Source organism: Hemicordylus capensis, chromosome 11 (assembly GCF_027244095.1).
Source record: "Hemicordylus capensis ecotype Gifberg chromosome 11, rHemCap1.1.pri, whole genome shotgun sequence".
NCBI lineage: Eukaryota > Metazoa > Chordata > Lepidosauria > Squamata > Cordylidae > Hemicordylus > Hemicordylus capensis.
In genome coordinates this window covers 28,707,399-28,728,549 of record NC_069667.1, presented here as the reverse complement: position 1 = coordinate 28,728,549, position 21,151 = coordinate 28,707,399, and the positions used below count along the sequence as shown (strand labels likewise).

Below are 21,151 nucleotides of genomic sequence, written 5' to 3'. Positions count from 1 at the left end.
TCAGACCCGCACCCGGGACCCGTCTGAGAGGAGAGGCCAAAGCTCCCCCTCCAGCCACGGTGTGTGTCGCCTGCAGCACACCCGTCCTCCTCATCGAGGGCCACGTGCCATGAGGATGGCGCCGTCTGAACGCCTGCACGGGAGGAAGAGCCTCCGAATTCTGACCCTCTTTGCTGAAGACTCGCGGGGCGGGGGTGGGGGGGGAGCAGCTGTGGGGTGCGTTCTTAGCGGGGAAGGAGAGGTGGGCACACTTTATCCGGATCTGCGGCGCCTTCTCTTTTTGTATCTTCTAACACCGTCCAGCTTCGGCGAGACTTAAATTCTTGAACTGCACAAATGGGCCTGCTAAACGGCTTTTCTTTTCAAACCCGAACCCTAACCCTGCAGAGCAGGACTAGCGGGGGCGGGGGGGCAGGTAGGGGTCCCTGTTTCAGGGGTGGAAATTGGCCTTGGAGGTATTTTGCCCCCTTTTGGTGCAAATTAGTGATGTGTTGCTTTCTTTGGGGAAGCGCAAGAGACCTGTATTTAGGATTTGCCACAGGATTCCAGGGAAAAGGGCCTTCGTGGTTTGCATCCACACAGAGAGCTGCGATTCAAAACCATAGGGATGGATCAGGAGTAGCCGCCACACCACAACATTCTTTTACTATAGTGCAAGCATTTGTTTCAGACCTTTAAATTGCATTACAGAAAAGAACCCGGGTTCTACAAAAACATTTCACAGAATCATCAGTGCAGGTTGCTCACATACAGAAAATACACAGAGAACAATTTCAAGGTAATAAGGCATGAGATGGACGCAGCAAGCATCGGTCGGGAAGGCAGCAGCTCCTTCCACCGTGAATCAGTTCCTCAGTCTTCGTCTTTCCACCCTGATCCGTGTTACAGTAAGTGTTCATATTTGTTCCTGAAACTGCAGGGGAGAGGTTACCAGCACTTCACCCTGACCGTAGGACTTCAGCTCCTACGTCCCTAAGATATTACGGTAAGAACAAATTTCAGTATGCCCACACAAGTCTCTTTTGAGAGGAAAAGCAGCTGAAGCAACTAGATTACACAGTCACCTCGAACTTGTACATCCAACATCCTTACAAGCAAATAAAAACATCGAACTAGAGCTCAATACATATCATTGACAGGCGTTTTTAAGCCTTCTGATTTATGGGAATGTGCACCTAGGTAAGGTATTCACACGCAATCTAAATTCATTCCCAGTCTACATGGCAATGCATATTCGTTCACCTGCTGGGGAAAAAGAACATCTGAAAAAGATCAACATGAACATGAACCTCTTTGACATCAGCCATTGTTCTACACCTCTGATTTCTCGCAATATCCTCGAAGATGGGAACACCCACAGTCTACATGGCAGTCCATATAAAAGCTACCTGCTGCGGGGGGGAGGACATCGGGGTTGGGGAGGAATCTAAAAAGGGGTGAGACATACCTCTTTGACATAGGCCATTTTTACACACTTCTGATTTGTTGAGAGATTCATCCCAAATCCACATCACAGTCCATTTAGATCAACCTGCCCGGGATTAAAAAAATAAATAAATCCAGAGACACAATACTCTCTCTTTGGAACTGATTTATGCAACAAAATGCAAAATATCACAAAATATCCTTCAGTGAGCAAGTGTTAAGTGTTAGTGTTAGTTCCAAACATTACAAATAGGTTTTTTTCAGATTCACTGAAAAGATACTCACGCAAAGCAGCCATCTCAGGAAATTTGCCCAAAGAAAAAATCCACTTTTCCTAGGAACTCAGTTTCATATACTGTAATTTCTGGTGGGCAGGGCCCCCCCCAATAATCAAATATATAACAAGCATTGCCTGGGCAAACAACAAATACATAGTTAAGTTAGATACAAGCGACTGCCCACACCTCTGTGCAGGAGATATTGTGTTTCAGTTTCCACACTGGATTCGATTTTTTTTTAGAAGAGTTTGAGAGCTCCCCTTGAAGCAGCTTTTGAACGGTGCTAGTAATTGGGTTTCCCGTTTTAATCCGTTTTTAATCCCGGCGGTTATGTCTATTTAATCTGTTCTTGTTTAGGTTTTGTTTTTAATTGCATTGAGTAGTGGGTTCTGTGTTTTCTGTTTTTGCATTTAGTAGTGAGGTTGGAGTTTGTTTGCTTTTTAAATTCAGTAGTGATTTTTTAAAATTGCATTTAGTAGTGTTTTTCCTTCTTTCCCCTTTTCCATTTAGTAGAACAGAGTTGCATTTAGTAGTGACAGTGGGTTGAATGGGTAGGACAGAGATATTTTGAATAAATTTGTATATTTCTTTCTTTATTAGGCATAAACAGTTGAAGTTAACAAAGCATATTCCAACGTAACTTACCTCCTAGGGCTCTCTGAAGATCAAGAAAATAAGCAACTCACACATGAAGCCTCTGGTTGCAGCCAGTGTCTTAGATACTTATCTGGAAAAGAGGCCTAAACTGATAGCAAAATTATTATTATTATTATTATTATTATTATTATTATTATTACTACTACAAATATTTATATGCCACTTTCCAACAAAGGATTCTCAAAGTGATTCACATAATAAGAGGAGAAGGAGAAGGAGAAAGGAGCCTGCTCTTAGACCCCAAAGGGCTCTCAGAGATCTGCTTGACACGGCTTCTGTGTCATTGCCTCCTTTCATTCTTTCTTGAGATCTGTTGGAAAAGAACGTGTCATGTCATTTATTTTGAAGAACAGGAAATACCACATCATATTAGAATACGAGAAGGTTGCCAAGGATTAAACCTTAGATTTCTTGGGTCATGTTAATACTGCTTTCATTTTAATCACCTTGCAAATCTCAAAATGTAATAAAGATTGGATGACATGAATTACCCAAAGGAAACCTGGTTCGTCCTTTAGAGTATCTCATCAGTGCTACTATTCAGGAAGTTAGTCTGTTTGCCGGCCACTGACTATATATAAATCTTATATATATTCTTCGGTCCTGATGAGGCACCTCATCGCAGAAGGCATAGGAACACCTAGGTTTTGTTTGTTACACCCTCAGACTTTCCACTTTACCTGGGTCCAGCCTCTGTCTTTCAGGCACGCCATCTTTTCAGCTGTCTTTGAACCAAAACTATCAGTCAGGAATGGAGATGATTGGGAAAGGTGTGCGAACTCTGTTCCTTCCTGCCGTGCATGCTGCAAAAGGCTCTTGGGAGGATAGGATGAAAGACACGTCAAGCTTGTTCCTTTCTTTCAAGCCAGCCGCCATCTTAGAGATCCTGATGGTTCACAAAGCTGTCGGGACACATGAAGCATCAGTTTTACAGCTCCTGGATTCACAGTTTTGAGAGACCAAAGGAGCTCAAGCCCGGAGCCTTGAGTTACGGAGCAGCCTGGTTTCACTGAGCTTTCTGAAAGGATAGAATGCAATATGCGTGGAGCGTGTTCCATTCGTAAGACCGTAGAGATGTTGTATACTTGCATCAGTTCTTTGAAGCTGTTCCTTGTGTCAAAAGAGATTGGTTGATCTTGGCTTGATGTCTGTAGCCTACCGAGACTGCTTCGTGAAATCTGTTGGAAAACAACGTTACGGCATTTATTTGCAAGTGTGGGCAATACACCATTTCCACATTAGATTCTCCCTACACCCTGAGCCTTCTTTTGGATGACTTGCATTCTCTTTAGCTTGCTGCAGTCTCTGTCTTTGAGCCTTATCCTGCCAGAGAGGCCTCATGAGAAGAGAAAACATTCCCGTGTGACCACCCAGGCATGAAAGTCGCAAGGAAACTTACATCAACTCTTCTTTCTTCATGCCAACCCTACTGCAAAAGGTTGATGAGAGAAGAGAAAGGAGCCTGCATCAAGCGTGTTCCATTCAAAAGAGCCACCAACTTAGAAAAACAGAAGCCTGGAGCTTCCATGGCAAACCCTTAACATTTAGTGATTTCTGGGCTTTGGGTTATGCAGGCCGAAGCTGGACTTCCCTTGTATAGAGTTACCTGGTTCCATTTTTGCCTGAGATACTTTCTCTTCCCACTTGGCTTGTGTATCATAACCGGCGCCCAATCTTTCTGGAAAAACGTAGGATAACAGCAAGTTATGTCGTGTATTTTGAACTGTGCTGCATTTAATTTTTTTATATTACTACATTGCCAAGGACAGAATCTTGGATAATAGGGTAATAACGAAATATTTCAACATCACCAAGCAGCCATGGAGGTCCTTGAAGCAATGGGAAGAAAAAGGATTCCAACATAATGGTTCAAGCCTGGAGGTCCTGGAGAAAGGCGCGCCAATTCTGTTTCTTCTTGCCAAAGCAGTCTTCAGGGGTCAGAATGGAGCATGCATGAAGCCTGTTCCATTCAAGATTGCTAGAAACCTACAGAAACTGCTGGCCATCCCCTCCGTGGAATGAATGAAGAAGCGTGAAGCTTCAGACACGCATGAAGCGTGTTGCATTCAAGACAGCCAGAATCTTAGAGATGATGCTACCTGACCGGGCTGGTGGGAGAATCAAGAAGCCTGAAGCTTCAGACACGCATGAAGCGTGTTTCAATCAGGACAGCCAGAATCTTAGAGATGCTGCTGCCTGACAAACGGGTGGGGGAATCAAGAAGCCTGAGGCTCCTGTAGAGAGCCCCTGTATTCAGAGAGTCTTGCGCGGCTTGAGTTCTGCAGCCCCTGGTTTGACTTCTGTTGTGCTTCGTTGCTCCCTTTCCTTCGTTCTTGGAACGCTGTTAGTTCCTTCTTGAGATCTTCAGGCAAGAGGCCTCTTGGGAGGAGAAAGCATCCTGATGTCAAGTTTAGGGCCTGGAGGTCCTGGAGAAAGGCGCGCCAATTCTGTTTCTTCTTGCCAAACTAGTCTTCTTGGGTCAGAATGGAGCATGCATGAAGCCTGTTCCATTCAAGATTGCTAGAAACTTACAGAAACTGCTGGCCTAGCTATGCGTGGAATGGATGAAGAAGCGTGAAGCTTCACACACGCATGAAGCGTGTTGCATTCAAGACAGCTAGAATCTTAGAGATGATGCTACCTGACCGGGCTGGTGGGAGAATCAAGAAGCCTGAAGCTTCAAACACGCATGAAGCGTGTTTCAATCAGGACAGCCAGAATCTTAGAGATGCTGCTGCCTGACAAACGGGTGGGAGAATCAAGAAGCCTGAGGCTTCTGTGGAGAGCCCCTGTATTCAGAGAGTCTTGTGCGGCTTGAGTTCTGCAGCCCGTTTTGGCTTCTGTCGTGCCTCGTTGCTCCGTTTCTTCCGTTCTTGAGACGCCGTGAGTTCTTCCCTGAAACCTGTAGGAAGGAGATCTGTAGGAAAGGAAGAAAGATTTTCTAGTGAGGGATATAAATGTAATAATAACAATAATAATAAATGTTGAGCAAACATTTCTAGTCCACATTCTTTAGTCCCGATGAAGTACATCATAGAATGCCATGGCACAGTTAGGGAATCCCCCCCCCTCGCCCGGCAGCGCCCCCCTCCACCTCATTCTCTTTTTGTTGTTCCTTTCTCTGTCCTGGAGACTTACTTGCCACTGAGGCCCCTTGGGAGGAGAAAGCATCCCAATGTCAAGTTTAGGGCCTGGAGGTCCTGGAGAAAGGCGCGCCAATTCTGTTTCTTCTTGCCAAAGCAGTCTTCAGGGGGCAGAATGGAGCATGCATGAAGCCTGTTCCATTCAAGATTGCTAGAAACCTACAGAAACTGCTGGCCATCCCCTCCGTGGAATGAATGAAGAAGCGTGAAGCTTCACACACGCATGAAGTGTGTTGCATTCAAGACAGCCAGAATCTTAGAGATGATGCTACCTGACCGGGCTGGTGGGAGAATCAAGAAGCCTGAAGCTTCAGACACGCATGAAGCGTGTTTCAATCAGGACAGCCAGAATCTTAGAGATGCTGCTGCCTGACAAACGGGTGGGGGAATCAAGAAGCCTGAGGCTTCTGTGGAGAGCCCCTGTATTCAGAGAGTCTTGCGCGGCTTGAGTTCTGCAGCCCCTGGTTTGGCTTCTGTTGTGCTTCGTTGCTCCCTTTCCTTCGTTCTTGGAACGCTGTTAGTTCCTTCTTGAGATCTTCAGGCAAGAGGCCTCTTGGGAGGAGAAAGCATCCTGATGTCAAGTTTAGGGCCTGGAGGTCCTGGAGAAAGGCGCGCCAATTCTGTTTCTTCTTGCCAAAGCAGTCTTCAGGGGGCAGAATGGAGCATGCATGAAGCCTGTTCCATTCAAGATTGCTAGAAACCTACAGAAACTGCTGGCCATCCCCTCCGTGGAATGAATGAAGAAGCGTGAAGCTTCAGACACGCATGAAGCGTGTTGCATTCAAGACAGCCAGAATCTTAGAGATGATGCTACCTGACCGGGCTGGTGGGAGAATCAAGAAGCCTGAAGCTTCAGACACGCATGAAGCGTGTTTCAATCAGGACAGCCAGAATCTTAGAGATGCTGCTGCCTGACAAACGGGTGGGAGAATCAAGAAGCCTGAGGCTTCTGTGGAGAGCCCCGGTATTCAGAGAGTCTTGCGCGGCTTGAGTTCTGCAGCCCCTGGTTTGGCTTTTGTCGTGCCTCGTTGCTCCGTTTCTTCCGTTCTTGAGACGCCGTGAGTTCTTCCCTGAAACTTGAAGGAAGGAGATCTGTAGGAAAGGAAGAAAGATTTTCTAGTAAGGGAAATATCCCATCTTCACCTTGTAAGATTAGAAGGCTGCTCATTAATTTATTGAGCATATATCCATAGAGCTGAAAACTCAGGTCTCTGGGCACTTTATATTCTGTCTTTGACATGTTTCCATCCCGCCACAAACTTGCCTCTCCGTCGGCTCACAAGAAAACATCACCAATTCAATACAAAGCTAAATCTTAAATATAAGATTTTGTGGATAATGGACCACTCACGGTTTTTGCATTTTTATATTAAGCTGTGACAATCCATGCCTAGTAAAGGAGCCAGTGTGGTGTAGTGGTTAGAGTGCTAGACTAGGACCGGGGAGACCCGAGTTCAAATCCCCATTCAGCCATGAAACTAGCTGAGTGACTCTGGGCCAGTCACCGCTCTGGGCTCCTTGCAGGAAGAGCAGGATAGAAATGTAATAACAACAATAATAATAGTATAAGATGTGGAGCAAACATTTCTTGTCCACATTCTTCAGTCCCGATGAAGTACATCATCATAGAATGCCATGGCACAGCTAGGGAATCCCCCCCTCGCCCGGTAGCCCCCCTCCACATCATTCCCTTTTTGTTGTTCCTTTCTCGGTGCTGGAGACTTACTTGCCACAGAGGCCTCTTGGGAGGAGAAAGCGTCCCGATGTCAAGTTTGGGTCCTGGAGGTCGTGGAGAAAGGCGCGCCAATTCTGTTTCTTCTTGCCAAAGCAGTCTTCAGGGGTCAGAATGGAGCATGCATGAAGCCTGTTCCATTCAAGATTGCTAGAAACCTACAGAAACTGCTGGCCATCCCCTCCGTGGAATGAATGAAGAAGCGTGAAGCTTCACACACGCATGAAGCGTGTTGCATTCAAGACAGCCAGAATCTTAGAGATGATGCTACCTGACCAAGCTAGAGAGAGAATCAAGAAGCCTGAAGCTTCAGACACGCATGAAGCGTGTTTCAATCAGGACAGCCAGAATCTTAGAGATGCTGCTGCCTGACAAACGGGTGGGGGAATCAAGAAGCCTGAGGCTTCTGTGGAGAGCCCCTGTATTCAGAGAGTCTTGCGCGGCTTGAGTTTTGCAGCCCCTGGTTTGGCTTCTGTTGTGCTTCGTTGCTCCCTTTCCTTCGTTCTTGGAACGCTCTTAGTTCCTTCTTGAGATCTTCAGGCAAGAGGCCTCTTGGGAGGAGAAAGCATCCTGATGTCAAGTTTAGGGCCTGGAGGTCCTGCAGAAAGGTGCGCCAATTCTGTTTCTTCTTGCCAAACTAGTCTTCTTGGGTCAGAATGGAGCATGCATGAAGCCTGTTCCATTCAAGATTGCTAGAAACTTACAGAAACTGCTGGCCTAGCTATGCGTGGAATGAATGAAGAAGCGTGAAGCTTCAAACACGCATGAAGCGTGTTGCATTCAAGACAGCCAGAATCTTAGAGATGATGCTACCTGACCGGGCTGGTGGGAGAATCAAGAAGCCTGAAGCTTCAGACACGCATGAAGCGTGTTTCAATCCGGAGAGCCAGAATCTTAGAGATGCTGCTGCCTGACAAACGGGTGGGGGAATCAAGAAGCCTGAGGCTTCTGTGGAGAGCCCCTGTATTCAGAGAGTCTTGTGCGGCTTGAGTTCTGCAGCCCGTTTTGGCTTCTTTCGTGCCTCGTTGCTCCGTTTCTTCCGTTCTTGAGACTCCATGAGTTCTTCCCTGAAACCTGTAGGAAGGAGATCTGTAGGAAAGGAAGAAAGATTTTCTAGTGAGGGATATAAATGTAATAATAACAATAATAATAAATGTTGAGCAAACATTTCTAGTCCACATTCTTTAGTCCCGATGAAGTACATCATCATAGCATGCCATGACACAGCCAGGGAATCCCCCCCTCGCCCGGCAGCGCCCCCCTCCACTTCATTCTCTTTTTGTTGTTCCTTTCTCTGTCCTGGAGACTTACTTGCCACTGAGGCCTCTTGGGAGGAGAAAGCATCCCGATGTCAAGTTCAGGGCCTGGAGGTCCTGGAGAAAGGCGCGCCAATTCTATTTCTTCTTGCCAAAGCAGTCTTCAGGGGGCAGAATGGAGCATGCATGAAGCCTGTTCCATTCAAGATTGCTAGAAACTTACAGAAACTGCTGGCCATCCCCTCAATGGAATGAATGAAGAAGCGTGAAGCTTCACACACGCATGAAGTGTGTTGCATTCAAGACAGCCAGAATCTTAGAGATGATGCTACCTGACCGGGCTGGTGGGAGAATCAAGAAGCCTGAAGCTTCAGACACGCATGAAGTGTGTTTCAATCAGGACAGCCAGAATCTTAGAGATGCTGCTGCCTGACAAACGGGTGGGGGAATCAAGAAGCCTGAGGCTTCTGTGGAGAGCCCCTGTATTCAGAGAGTCTTGCGCGGCTTGAGTTTTGCAGCCCCTGGTTTGACTTTTGTTGTGCTTCGTTGCTCCCTTTCCTTCGTTCTTGGAACGCTGTTAGTTCCTTCTTGAGATCTTTAGGCAAGAGGCCTCTTGGGAGGCGAAAGCGTCCCGATGTCAAGTTTGGGTCCTGGAGGTCCTGGAGAAAGGCGCGCCAATTCTGTTTCTTCTTGCCAAAGCAGTCTTCAGGGGGCAGAATGGAGCATGCATGAAGCCTGTTCCATTCAAGATTGCTAGAAACCTACAGAAACTGCTGGCCATCCCCTCCGTGGAATGAATGAAGAAGCGTGAAGCTTCAGACACGCATGAAGCGTGTTGCATTCAAGACAGCCAGAATCTTAGAGATGATGCTACCTGACCGGGCTGGTGGGAGAATCAAGAAGCCTGAAGCTTCAGACACGCATGAAGCGTGTTGCATTCAGGTCAGCCAGAATCTTAGAGATGCTGCTGCCTGACAAACGGGTGGGGGAATCAAGAAGCCTGAGGCTTCTGTGGAGAGCCCCTGTATTCAGAGAGTCTTGCGCGGCTTGAGTTTTGCAGCCCCTGGTTTGACTTCTGTTGTGCTTCGTTGCTCCCTTTCCTTCGTTCTTGGAACGCTGTTAGTTCCTTCTTGAGATCTTTAGGCAAGAGGCCTCTTGGGAGGCGAAAGCGTCCCGATGTCAAGTTTGGGTCCTGGAGGTCCTGGAGAAAGGCGCGCCAATTCTGTTTCTTCTTGACAAAGCAGTCTTCAGGGGGCAGAATGGAGCATGCATGAAGCCTGTTCCATTCAAGATTGCTAGAAACCTACAGAAACTGCTGGCCATCCCCTCCGTGGAATGAATGAAGAAGCGTGAAGCTTCAAACACGCATGAAGCGTGTTGCATTCAAGACAGCCAGAATCTTAGAGATGATGCTACCTGACCAAGCTAGAGAGAGAATCAAGAAGCCTGAAGCTTCAGACACGCATGAAGCGTGTTTCAATCAGGACAGCCAGAATCTTAGAGATGCTGCTGCCTGACAAACGGGTGGGAGAATCAAGAAGCCTGAGGCTTCTGTGGAGAGCCCCGGTATTCAGAGAGTCTTGCGCGGCTTGAGTTCTGCAGCCCGTTTTGGCTTTTGTCGTGCCTCGTTGCTCCGTTTCTTCCGTTCTTGAGATGCCGTGAGTTCTTCCTTGAAACCTGTAGGTGGGAGATCTGTAGGAAAGGAAGAAAGATTTTCTAGTAAGGGAAATATCCCATCTTCACCTTGTAAGATTAGAAGGCTGCTCATTAATTTATTGAGCATATATCCACAGAGCTGAAAACTCAGGTCTCTGGGCACTTTATTTATTATATTCTTTCTTTGACATGTTTCCATCCCGCCGCAAACTTGCCTCTTCGTCGGCTCACAAGAAAACATCACCAATTCAATACAAAGCTAAATCTTAAATATAAGATTTTGTGGATAATGGACCACTCACGGTTTTTGCATTTTTATATTAAGCTGTGACAATCCATGTCTAGTAAAGGAGCCAGTGTGGTGTAGTGGTTAGAGTGCTAGACTAGGACGGGGGAGACCCGAGTTCAAATCTCCATTCAGCCATGAAACTAGCTGAGTGACTGGGCCAGTCACCGCTCTGGGCTCCTTGCAGGAAGAGCAGGATAGAAATGTAATAACAACAATAATAATAGTATAAGATGTGGAGCAAACATTTCTTGTCCACATTCTTCAGTCCCGATGAAGTACATCATCATAGAATGCCATGGCACAGCTAGGGAATCCCCCCCTCGCCCGGTAGCCCCCCTCCACCTCATTCCCTTTTTGTTGTTCCTTTCTCTGTGCTGGAGACTTACTTGGCACTGAGGTCTCTTGGGAGGAGAAAGCGTCCCGATGTCAAGTTTGGGTCCTGGAGGTCCTGGAGAAAGGCGCGCCAATTCTGTTTCTTCTTGCCAAAGCAGTCTTCAGGGGTCAGAATGGAGCATGCATGAAGCCTGTTCCATTCAAGATTGCTAGAAACCTACAGAAACTGCTGGCCATCCCCTCCGTGGAATGAATGAAGAAGCGTGAAGCTTCACACACGCATGAAGCGTGTTGCATTCAAGACAGCCAGAATCTTAGAGATGATGCTACCTGACCAAGCTAGAGAGAGAATCAAGAAGCCTGAAGCTTCAGACACGCATGAAGCGTGTTTCAATCAGGACAGCCAGAATCTTAGAGATGCTGCTGCCTGACAAACGGGTGGGGGAATCAAGAAGCCTGAGGCTTCTGTGGAGAGCCCCTGTATTCAGAGAGTCTTGCGCGGCTTGAGTTCTGCAGCCCCTGGTTTGGCTTCTGTTGTGCTTCGTTGCTCCCTTTCCTTCGTTCTTGGAACGCTGTTAGTTCCTTCTTGAGATCTTCAGGCAAGAGGCCTCTTGGGAGGAGAAAGCATCCTGATGTCAAGTTTAGGGCCTGGAGGTCCTGGAGAAAGGTGCGCCAATTCTGTTTCTTCTTGCCAAACTAGTCTTCTTGGGTCAGAATGGAGCATGCATGAAGCCTGTTCCATTCAAGATTGCTAGAAACTTACAGAAACTGCTGGCCTAGCTATGCGTGGAATGAATGAAGAAGCGTGAAGCTTCAAACACGCATGAAGCGTTTTGCATTCAAGACAGCTAGAATCTTAGAGATGATGCTACCTGACCGGGCTGGTGGGAGAATCAAGAAGCCTGAAGCTTCAAACACGCATGAAGCGTGTTTCAATCAGGACAGCCAGAATCTTAGAGATGCTGCTGCCTGACAAACGGGTGGGAGAATCAAGAAGCCTGAGGCTTCTGTGGAGAGCCCCTGTATTCAGAGAGTCTTGTGCGGCTTGAGTTCTGCAGCCCGTTTTGGCTTCTGTCGTGCCTCGTTGCTCCGTTTCTTCCGTTCTTGAGACGCCGTGAGTTCTTCCTTGAAACCTGTAGGTGGGAGATCTGTAGGAAAGGAAGAAAGATTTTCTAGTAAGGGAAATATCCCATCTTCACCTTGTAAGATTAGAAGGCTGCTCATTAATTTATTGAGCATATATCCACAGAGCTGAAAACTCAGGTCTCTGGGCACTTTATTTATTATATTCTTTCTTTGACATGTTTCCATCCCGCCGCAAACTTGCCTCTTCGTCGGTTCACAAGAAAACATCACCAATTCAATACAAAGCTAAATCTTAAATATAAGATTTTGTGGATAATGGACCACTCACGGTTTTTGCATTTTTATATTAAGCTGTGAAAATCCATGCCTAGTAAAGGAGCCAGTGTGGTGTAGTGGTTAGAGTGCTAGACTAGGACGGGGGAGACCCGAGTTCAAATCTCCATTCAGCCATGAAACTAGCTGAGTGACTCTGGGCCAGTCACCGCTCTGGGATACTTGCAGGAAGAGCAGGATAGAAATGTAATAACAACCATAATAATAGTAATAGATGTTGAGCAAACATTTCTAGTCCACATTCTTCAGTCCCGATGAAGTATATCATCATAGAATGCCATGACACAGCTAGGGAATCCCCCCCTCGCCCGGCAGCCCCCCCACCTCATTCTCTTTTTGTTGTTCCTTTCTCTGTGCTGGAGACTTACTTGCCACTGAGGTCTCTTGGGAGGAGAAAGCGTCCCGATGTCAAGTTTGGGTCCTGGAGGTCCTGGAGAAAGGCGCGCCAATTCTGTTTCTTCTTGCCAAAGCAGTCTTCAGGGGTCAGAATGGAGCATGCATGAAGCCTGTTCCATTCAAGATTGCTAGAAACCTACAGAAACTGCTGGCCATCCCCTCCGTGGAATGAATGAAGAAGCGTGAAGCTTCACACACGCATGAAGCGTGTTGCATTCAAGACAGCCAGAATCTTAGAGATGATGCTACCTGACCAAGCTAGAGAGAGAATCAAGAAGCCTGAAGCTTCAGACACGCATGAAGCGTGTTTCAATCAGGACAGCCAGAATCTTAGAGATGCTGCTGCCTGACAAACGGGTGGGAGAATCAAGAAGCCTGAGGCTTCTGTGGAGAGCCCCGGTATTCAGAGAGTCTTGCGCGGCTTGAATTCTGCAGCCCGTTTTGGCTTTTGTCGTGCCTCGTTGCTCCGTTTCTTCCGTTCTTGAGACGCCGTGAGTTCTTCCTTGAAACCTGTAGGTGGGAGATCTGTAGGAAAGGAAGAAAGATTTTCTAGTAAGGGAAATATCCCATCTTCACCTTGTAAGATTAGAAGGCTGCTCATTAATTTATTGAGCATATATCCACAGAGCTGAAAACTCAGGTCTCTGGGCACTTTATTTATTATATTCTTTCTTTGACATGTTTCCATCCCGCCGCAAACTTGCCTCTTCGTCGGCTCACAAGAAAACATCACCAATTCAATACAAAGCTAAATCTTAAATATAAGATTTTGTGGATAATGGACCACTCATGGTTTTTGCATTTTTATATTAAGCTGTGACAATCCATGCCTAGTAAAGGAGCCAGTGTGGTGTAGTGGTTAGAGTGCTAGACTAGGACGGGGGAGACCCGAGTTCAAATCTCCATTCAGCCATGAAACTAGCTGAGTGACTCTGGGCCAGTCACCGCTCTGGGCTCCTTGCAGGAAGAGCAGGATAGAAATGTAATAACAACAATAATAATAGTATAAGATGTGGAGCAAACATTTCTTGTCCACATTCTTCAGTCCCGATGAAGTACATCATCATAGAATGCCATGGCACAGCCAGGGAATCCCCCCCTCGCCCGGTAGCCCCCCTCCACCTCATTCCCTTTTTGTTGTTCCTTTCTCTGTGCTGGAGACTTACTTGCCACTGAGGTCTCTTGGGAGGAGAAAGCGTCCCGATGTCAAGTTTGGGTCCTGGGGGTCCTGGAGAAAGGCGCGCCAATTCTGTTTCTTCTTGCCAAAGCAGTCTTCAGGGGTCAGAATGGAGCATGCATGAAGCCTGTTCCATTCAAGATTGCTAGAAACCTACAGAAACTGCTGGCCATCCCCTCCGTGGAATGAATGAAGAAGCGTGAAGCTTCACACACGCATGAAGCGTGCTGCATTCAAGACAGCCAGAATCTTAGAGATGATGCTACCTGACCAAGCTAGAGAGAGAATCAAGAAGCCTGAAGCTTCAGACACGCATGAAGCGTGTTTCAATCAGGACAGCCAGAATCTTAGAGATGCTGCTGCCTGACAAACGGGTGGGGGAATCAAGAAGCCTGAGGCTTCTGTGGAGAGCCCCTGTATTCAGAGAGTCTTGCGCGGCTTGAGTTTTGCAGCCCCTGGTTTGGCTTCTGTTGTGCTTCGTTGCTCCCTTTCCTTCGTTCTTGGAACGCTCTTAGTTCCTTCTTGAGATCTTCAGGCAAGAGGCCTCTTGGGAGGAGAAAGCATCCTGATGTCACGTTTAGGGCCTGGATGTCCTGGAGAAAGGCGCGCCAATTCTGTTTCTTCTTGCCAAACTAGTCTTCAGGGGGCAGAATGGAGCATGCATGAAGCCTGTTCCATTCAAGATTGCTAGAAACCTACAGAAACTGCTGGCCATCCCCTCAATGGAATGAATGAAGAAGCGTGAAGCTTCACACACGCATGAAGCGTGTTGCATTCAAGACAGCCAGAATCTTAGAGATGATGCTACCTGACCGGGCTGGTGGGAGAATCAAGAAGCCTGAAGCTTCAGACACGCATGAAGCGTGTTTCAATCAGGACAGCCAGAATCTTAGAGATGCTGCTGCCTGACAAACGGGTGGGAGAATCAAGAAGCCTGAGGCTTCTGTGGAGAGCCCCGGTATTCAGAGAGTCTTGCGCGGCTTGAATTCTGCAGCCCGTTTTGGCTTTTGTCGTGCCTCGTTGCTCCGTTTCTTCCGTTCTTGAGACGCCGTGAGTTCTTCCTTGAAACCTGTAGGTGGGAGATCTGTAGGAAAGGAAGAAAGATTTTCTAGTAAGGGAAATATCCCATCTTCACCTTGTAAGATTAGAAGGCTGCTCATTAATTTATTGAGCATATATCCACAGAGCTGAAAACTCAGGTCTCTGGGCACTTTATTTATTATATTCTTTCTTTGACATGTTTCCATCCCGCCGCAAACTTGCCTCTTCGTCGGCTCACAAGAAAACATCACCAATTCAATACAAAGCTAAATCTTAAATATAAGATTTTGTGGATAATGGACCACTCACGGTTTTTGCATTTTTATATTAAGCTGTGACAATCCATGCCTAGTAAAGGAGCCAGTGTGGTGTAGTGGTTAGAGTGCTAGACTAGGACGGGGGAGACCCGAGTTCAAATCTCCATTCAGCCATGAAACTAGCTGAGTGACTCTGGGCCAGTCACCGCTCTGGGCTCCTTGCAGGAAGAGCAGGATAGAAATGTAATAACAACAATAATAATAGTATAAGATGTGGAGCAAACATTTCTTGTCCACATTCTTCAGTCCCGATGAAGTACATCATCATAGCATGCCATGACACAGCCAGGGAATCCCCCCCTCGCCCGGTAGCCCCCCTCCACCTCATTCCCTTTTTGTTGTTCCTTTCTCTGTGCTGGAGACTTACTTGCCACTGAGGTCTCTTGGGAGGAGAAAGCGTCCCGATGTCAAGTTTGGGTCCTGGGGGTCCTGGAGAAAGGCGCGCCAATTCTGTTTCTTCTTGCCAAAGCAGTCTTCAGGGGTCAGAATGGAGCATGCATGAAGCCTGTTCCATTCAAGATTGCTAGAAACCTACAGAAACTGCTGGCCATCCCCTCCGTGGAATGAATGAAGAAGCGTGAAGCTTCACACACGCATGAAGTGTGCTGCATTCAAGACAGCCAGAATCTTAGAGATGATGCTACCTGACCAAGCTAGAGAGAGAATCAAGAAGCCTGAAGCTTCAGACACGCATGAAGCGTGTTTCAATCAGGACAGCCAGAATCTTAGAGATGCTGCTGCCTGACAAACGGGTGGGGGAATCAAGAAGCCTGAGGCTTCTGTGGAGAGCCCCTGTATTCAGAGAGTCTTGCGCGGCTTGAGTTTTGCAGCCCCTGGTTTGGCTTCTGTTGTGCTTCGTTGCTCCCTTTCCTTCGTTCTTGGAACGCTCTTAGTTCCTTCTTGAGATCTTCAGGCAAGAGGCCTCTTGGGAGGAGAAAGCATCCTGATGTCAAGTTTAGGGCCTGGAGGTCCTGGAGAAAGGCGCGCCAATTCTGTTTCTTCTTGCCAAACTAGTCTTCAGGGGTCAGAATGGAGCATGCATGAAGCCTGTTCCATTCAAGATTGCTAGAAACTTACAGAAACTGCTGGCCTAGCTATGCGTGGAATGAATGAAGAAGCATGAAGCTTCAAACACGCATGAAGCGTGTTGCATTCAAGACAGCTAGAATCTTAGAGATGATGCTACCTGACCGGGCTGGTGGGAGAATCAAGAAGCCTGAAGCTTCAAACACGCATGAAGCGTGTTTCAATCAGGACAGCCAGAATCTTAGAGATGCTGCTGCCTGACAAACGGGTGGGAGAATCAAGAAGCCTGAGGCTTCTGTGGAGAGCCCCTGTATTCAGAGAGTCTTGTGCGGCTTGAGTTCTGCAGCCCGTTTTGGCTTCTGTCGTGCCTCGTTGCTCCGTTTCTTCCGTTCTTGAGACTCCATGAGTTCTTCCCTGAAACCTGTAGGAAGGAGATCTGTAGGAAAGGAAGAAAGATTTTCTAGTGAGGGATATAAATGTAATAATAACAATAATAATAAATGTTGAGCAAACATTTCTAGTCCACATTCTTTAGTCCCGATGAAGTACATCATAGAATGCCATGGCACAGCTAGGGAATCCCCCCCTCGCCCGGCAGCGCCCCCCTCCACCTCATTCTCTTTTTGTTGTTCCTTTCTCTGTCCTGGAGACTTACTTGCCACTGAGGCCTCTTGGGAGGAGAAAGCATCCCGATGTCAAGTTTAGGGCCTGGAGGTCCTGGAGAAAGGCGCGCCAATTCTGTTTCTTCTTGCCAAAGCAGTCTTCAGGGGGCAGAATGGAGCATGCATGAAGCCTGTTCCATTCAAGATTGCTAGAAACCTACAGAAACTGCTGGCCATCCCCTCCGTGGAATGAATGAAGAAGCGTGAAGCTTCAGACACGCATGAAGCGTGTTGCATTCAAGACAGCCAGAATCTTAGAGATGATGCTACCTGACCGGGCTGGTGGGAGAATCAAGAAGCCTGAAGCTTCAGACACGCATGAAGCGTGTTTCAATCAGGACAGCCAGAATCTTAGAGATGCTGCTGCCTGACAAACGGGTGGGGGAATCAAGAAGCCTGAGGCTTCTGTGGAGAGCCCCTGTATTCAGAGAGTCTTGTGCGGCTTGAGTTCTGCAGCCCCTGGTTTGGCTTCTGTTGTGCTTCGTTGCTCCTTTTCCTTTGTTCTTGGAACACTCTTAGTTCCTTCTTGAGATCTTTAGGCAAGAGGCCTCTTGGGAGGAGAAAGCATCCCGATGTCAAGTTTAGGGCCTGGAGGTCCTGGAGAAAGGCACGCCAATTCTGTTTCTTCTTGCCAAAGCAGTCTTCAGGGGGCAGAATGGAGCATGCATGAAGCCTGTTCCATTCAAGATTGCTAGAAACCTACAGAAACTGCTGGCCATCCCCTCCGTGGAATGAATGAAGAAGCGTGAAGCTTCACACACGCATGAAGCGTGTTGCATTCAAGACAGCCAGAATCTTAGAGATGATGCTACCTGACCGGGCTGGTGGGAGAATCAAGAAGCCTGAAGCTTCAGACACGCATGAAGCGTGTTGCATTCAGGACAGCCAGAATCTTAGAGATGCTGCTGCCTGACAAACGGGTGGGGGAATCAAGAAGCCTGAGGCTCCTGTAGAGAGCCCCTGTATTCCGAGAGTCTTGCACGGCTTGAGTTCTGCAGCCCCTCGTTTGGCTTCTGTTGTGCTTCGTTGCTCCTTTTCCTTTGTTCTTGGAACGCTGTTAGTTCCTTCTTGAGATCTTTAGGCAAGAGGCCTCTTGGGAGGAGAAAGCACCCCAACGACGTGTTCTATTCAAGATAGCCATAATCTTACAAATGCTGATGCCATTCAGTGCACCATCTTAGAGGTTTTCCTGTCCAATTCTATTTATTTGTAAGATTTATATTGCCTGATTTTTCTATCTGTATGCAGTACTAAAAGAATAAAGAAGCATGAAGCTTCTCACATTCATTCAGTGTATTCCGTTCAAGAAAGTCACAAATTGCAGACCATGCTGCCTTAGAAAGATGTTGGGAGAGTGAAGAATGCTCATACTTTCATTTACAGCACCTGACTTAAGAGTTTTCTGGAACTCAAGGGTCCAAATCTGTCACCCTTGAGTTATATAACCCCACGTTTCCCCATATTTTGGACAATAAAATGTCCTAGGCTGTAGTTCTACAGCCTCTGGCTTCAGATATTTTCGGTACAGCCCCTGTGCCGTTGCACTCAGAAGTCCTGCCCCACACTGTGCATATTTACAGCATTTGCATGCACAGAGCAATTACGCTGGAATGATGAACAGATTTTTTGCCGTGATGCAGAAGGCTGTGGCGCCCCAGCGTTCTGAGGACGGGGATAATCTGTTGCGTTTTGCCCTTTGCAGACAGAATGCTATGAATGTGGGCAGTGAGATGGCAGGGCTTTTGTTCACGTCAGCACGGCTGTAGCATTTGCAGAGATTTCCTTTTTTTCCCCTTGGCAGAATGAAGCCAAAGCAGAGAGATGAATTCTCCACTTAGAGTTTTTGTTTTTCCTAGGGACGGTTATTTGGCAGTGGGCTTGAAGCCCTTATTCATGCCATTCTCCAAGAAAGGATTCTTAAAAGAAGCCCTATCCTGGCAGTACGGTGCGTTCAAGGTGCTCTTTGTATGACTTCTCCCCTTCTCTCTTAGCAGCATCTTCTCTCCTTTCACTCTTTTTCCTGAGGCAACATAGGTAAAGGCTGTCTTAGAGACTGCCTTCCCTCAGATTTATCTATTTAGCTGAGTTAAGGCCAAGGCTGGGCATAGAGCCCTTCTCTGTAGTATCTTGGAGACATCCTCCCCTCAGAGACTTTTGGTTTTTGTGAGTTCAAGGGCAAGGCTGGGCATAGAGCCCTTCTCTGTAGCATCTTGGAGACATCCTTCCCTCAGAGACTTTTGGTTTTTGTGAGTTCAAGGGCAAGGCTGGGCATAGAGCCCTTCTCTGTAGCATCTTGGAGACATCCTCCCCTCAGAGACTTTTGGTTTTTGTGAGTTAAAGGGCAAGGCTGGGCATAGAGCCCTTCTCTGTAGCATCTTGGAGACATCCTTCCCTCAGAGACTTTTGGTTTTTGTGAGTTAAAGGGCAAGGCTGGGCATCGAGCCCTTCTCTGTAGCATCTTGGAGACATCCTCCCCTCAGAGACTTTTAGTTTTTGTGAGCTAAAGGGCAAGGCTGGGCATAGAGCCCTTCTCTGTAGCATCTTGGAGACATCCTTCCCTCAGAGACTTTTGGTTTTTGTGAGTTCAAGGGCAAGGCTGGGCATAGAGCCCTTCTCTGTAGCATCTTGGAGACATCCTCCCCTCAGAGACTTTTGGTTTTTGTGAGTTAAAGGGCAAGGCTGGGCATAGAGCCCTTCTCTGTAGCATCTTGGAGACATCCTTCCCTCAGAGACTTTTGGTTTTTGTGAGTTAAAGGGCAAGGCTGGGCATCGAGCCCTTCTCTGTAGCATCTTGGAGACATCCTTCCCTCAGAGACTTTTGGTTTTTGTGAGTTCAAGGGCAAGGCTGGGCATAGAGCCCTTCTCTGTAGCATCTTGGAGGTAGCTTTCCCTCAGAGATATTCAATTACTCTCTCTCTCTCTCTCTATATATATAAATTTATAAAACAATATATAAATTTAGGCAAGGTAGAGACCAAGGCTGGGCATGGAGCCCTTCCTTGCAGTGCCCTAGCCAGCCTCTAGTTTCTCCTCAGAGGTTTCCCAGTGGCGGTGGAGCCTGAAGCCCCCTCAGCCCTTCCTTCCTTGGCCTCGGGCCGGCGTTTGTCTTCCAGGGAGCCTGGCCGAGGCGGCCTTCGACTGTCCTCCTCTCTCCTTTCCTTCGTGCCCCTCAGGCAGGCAGCGCCAGGGGCAGCCCCCTCCTCCTCCTCCTCCTCCTCCTCCTCGTGCGCTTCGCTCGCCTCAGCCCGCAGCTGCCTGCAATCTCCCTCTCAAACGACGCGCGCTTCGCCTCAGCTGCGGGGGGCGGGGCCAGCTGTCAAGCGGCCAGACCCGGGCAGCCAATCAGAGAAGCGGGCTGGGCTCTAGTCAGGAGCAGGGAGGGGGCGGGGCAGCGGGAGGCGCAGCCGGGAAAGGCCGCCAAAAGCCCGGAGAGATTTTCCCGCCTCAACTCGTACTACTGCGCATGCTCGCTACGGCTTTTATTTTTTTCTGTTGTCGCCAATGGAGGAACCTGGCCGACGTTTCAGGAAGAGAACGGAGGCTGAAGGAAAGCCACCCGGAGCTGTATGGCACTGGAGGAGCGGGTTATAAATATTTTAAATCAAAAAATAAAGAGACTTGAGAGTAGTCCGCTGCCTTTCGTGTCATGGGTGGCTCCGCGTTGTTACGGCAACTGGCGAACGTCTTTTGCGCGTGCGCAGTACAAGCGGAGCTATTATGTGAGTGTGTGCTTATGGACGCTATTGGAGGAACCGTTAAAATCGCTGCTTTTTCTGTTCCGTTTTTAGGTTTTAAATTGTTTTCACAATTATAGTGATTTTTTCAGCCGCTGTGGTCATTTCGACGAAGACAAATATGGTAAGAATAAATCCAAGGACAATCGGTCCGCAAGTCGCGTTTTGCGCCTGCGCAGAATGCATCATTCACCAGCCCGGATTGCTGCCTCTGCGCGGGATCATCAATGCCTCTTATTTTTCGCGTTCTCCTCGGTGCAACTGAGCATGCGCAAAAGCATTGGAGCATGCTCAGTACGGTCAAAGGAAGTTGTTTTGTGCCCACAACCCCTATATGGATGCCACACCAGCGATAGTGGCCAACCAATGAGTGCGAGGGAGAGAGGGGCACACGAGCCAAACATAGACTGAATTGCTAGACTCGCACTGTTTGGCTTGCTATGCGATCTGGAAGTGGTATCGATTATCCTCGGAGAAAACGTGCCTTCTAATCCAAGATATTAATTCACCCTTAATCGGGCAGCAGCAGCAGCAACAACATGTGTTCCTTTTCCTTCCCCAACAAAAGGTAGCCGCAAAGACAGATCTTGCTTTTCTAACTCGGCTCTTA

At 47.7% G+C, this 21,151-nt stretch overlaps 1 protein-coding gene and 1 long non-coding RNA gene across 9 annotated transcripts in view; one reads left to right on the top strand and one right to left on the bottom strand.

The window, feature by feature from the left end:
- TRMT12 (tRNA methyltransferase 12 homolog) overlaps nt 1-21,151 on the top strand; it is a 31,949-nt gene that overhangs the window by 313 nt on the left and 10,485 nt on the right. Inside the window, exon 1 of one of the 4 annotated variants that reach the window (XM_053273895.1) lies at nt 20,216-20,526. The exons of 1 other annotated variant lie outside the window; for it this stretch is intronic. In XM_053273895.1, the coding sequence (XP_053129870.1) occupies nt 20,454-20,526 (73 nt within the window). In that variant the 5' untranslated portion in view covers nt 20,216-20,453. Of the gene's footprint in view, nt 1-20,215; nt 21,110-21,151 lie in introns of those variants that run through there. 2 more of the 4 variants (XM_053273899.1, XM_053273897.1) reach the window with 2 other exon arrangements.
- Nucleotides 620-20,466, bottom strand: LOC128335502 (uncharacterized). Of its 5 annotated transcripts, none has more exons than XR_008311638.1 (11): nt 16,801-20,466; nt 15,487-16,581; nt 13,751-14,845; nt 12,557-13,109; nt 10,823-11,917; nt 8,547-10,183; nt 5,499-8,324; nt 3,967-5,277; nt 3,041-3,538; nt 1,448-2,670; nt 620-1,245 (listed from the first exon to the last, which is right to left on the bottom strand). It is a non-coding gene; the product is annotated as an uncharacterized LOC128335502 (long non-coding RNA). The 5 variants fall into 5 exon arrangements; XR_008311639.1 differs by having other exon boundaries at nt 620-1,242; XR_008311640.1 differs by having other exon boundaries at nt 620-1,531; nt 1,711-2,670.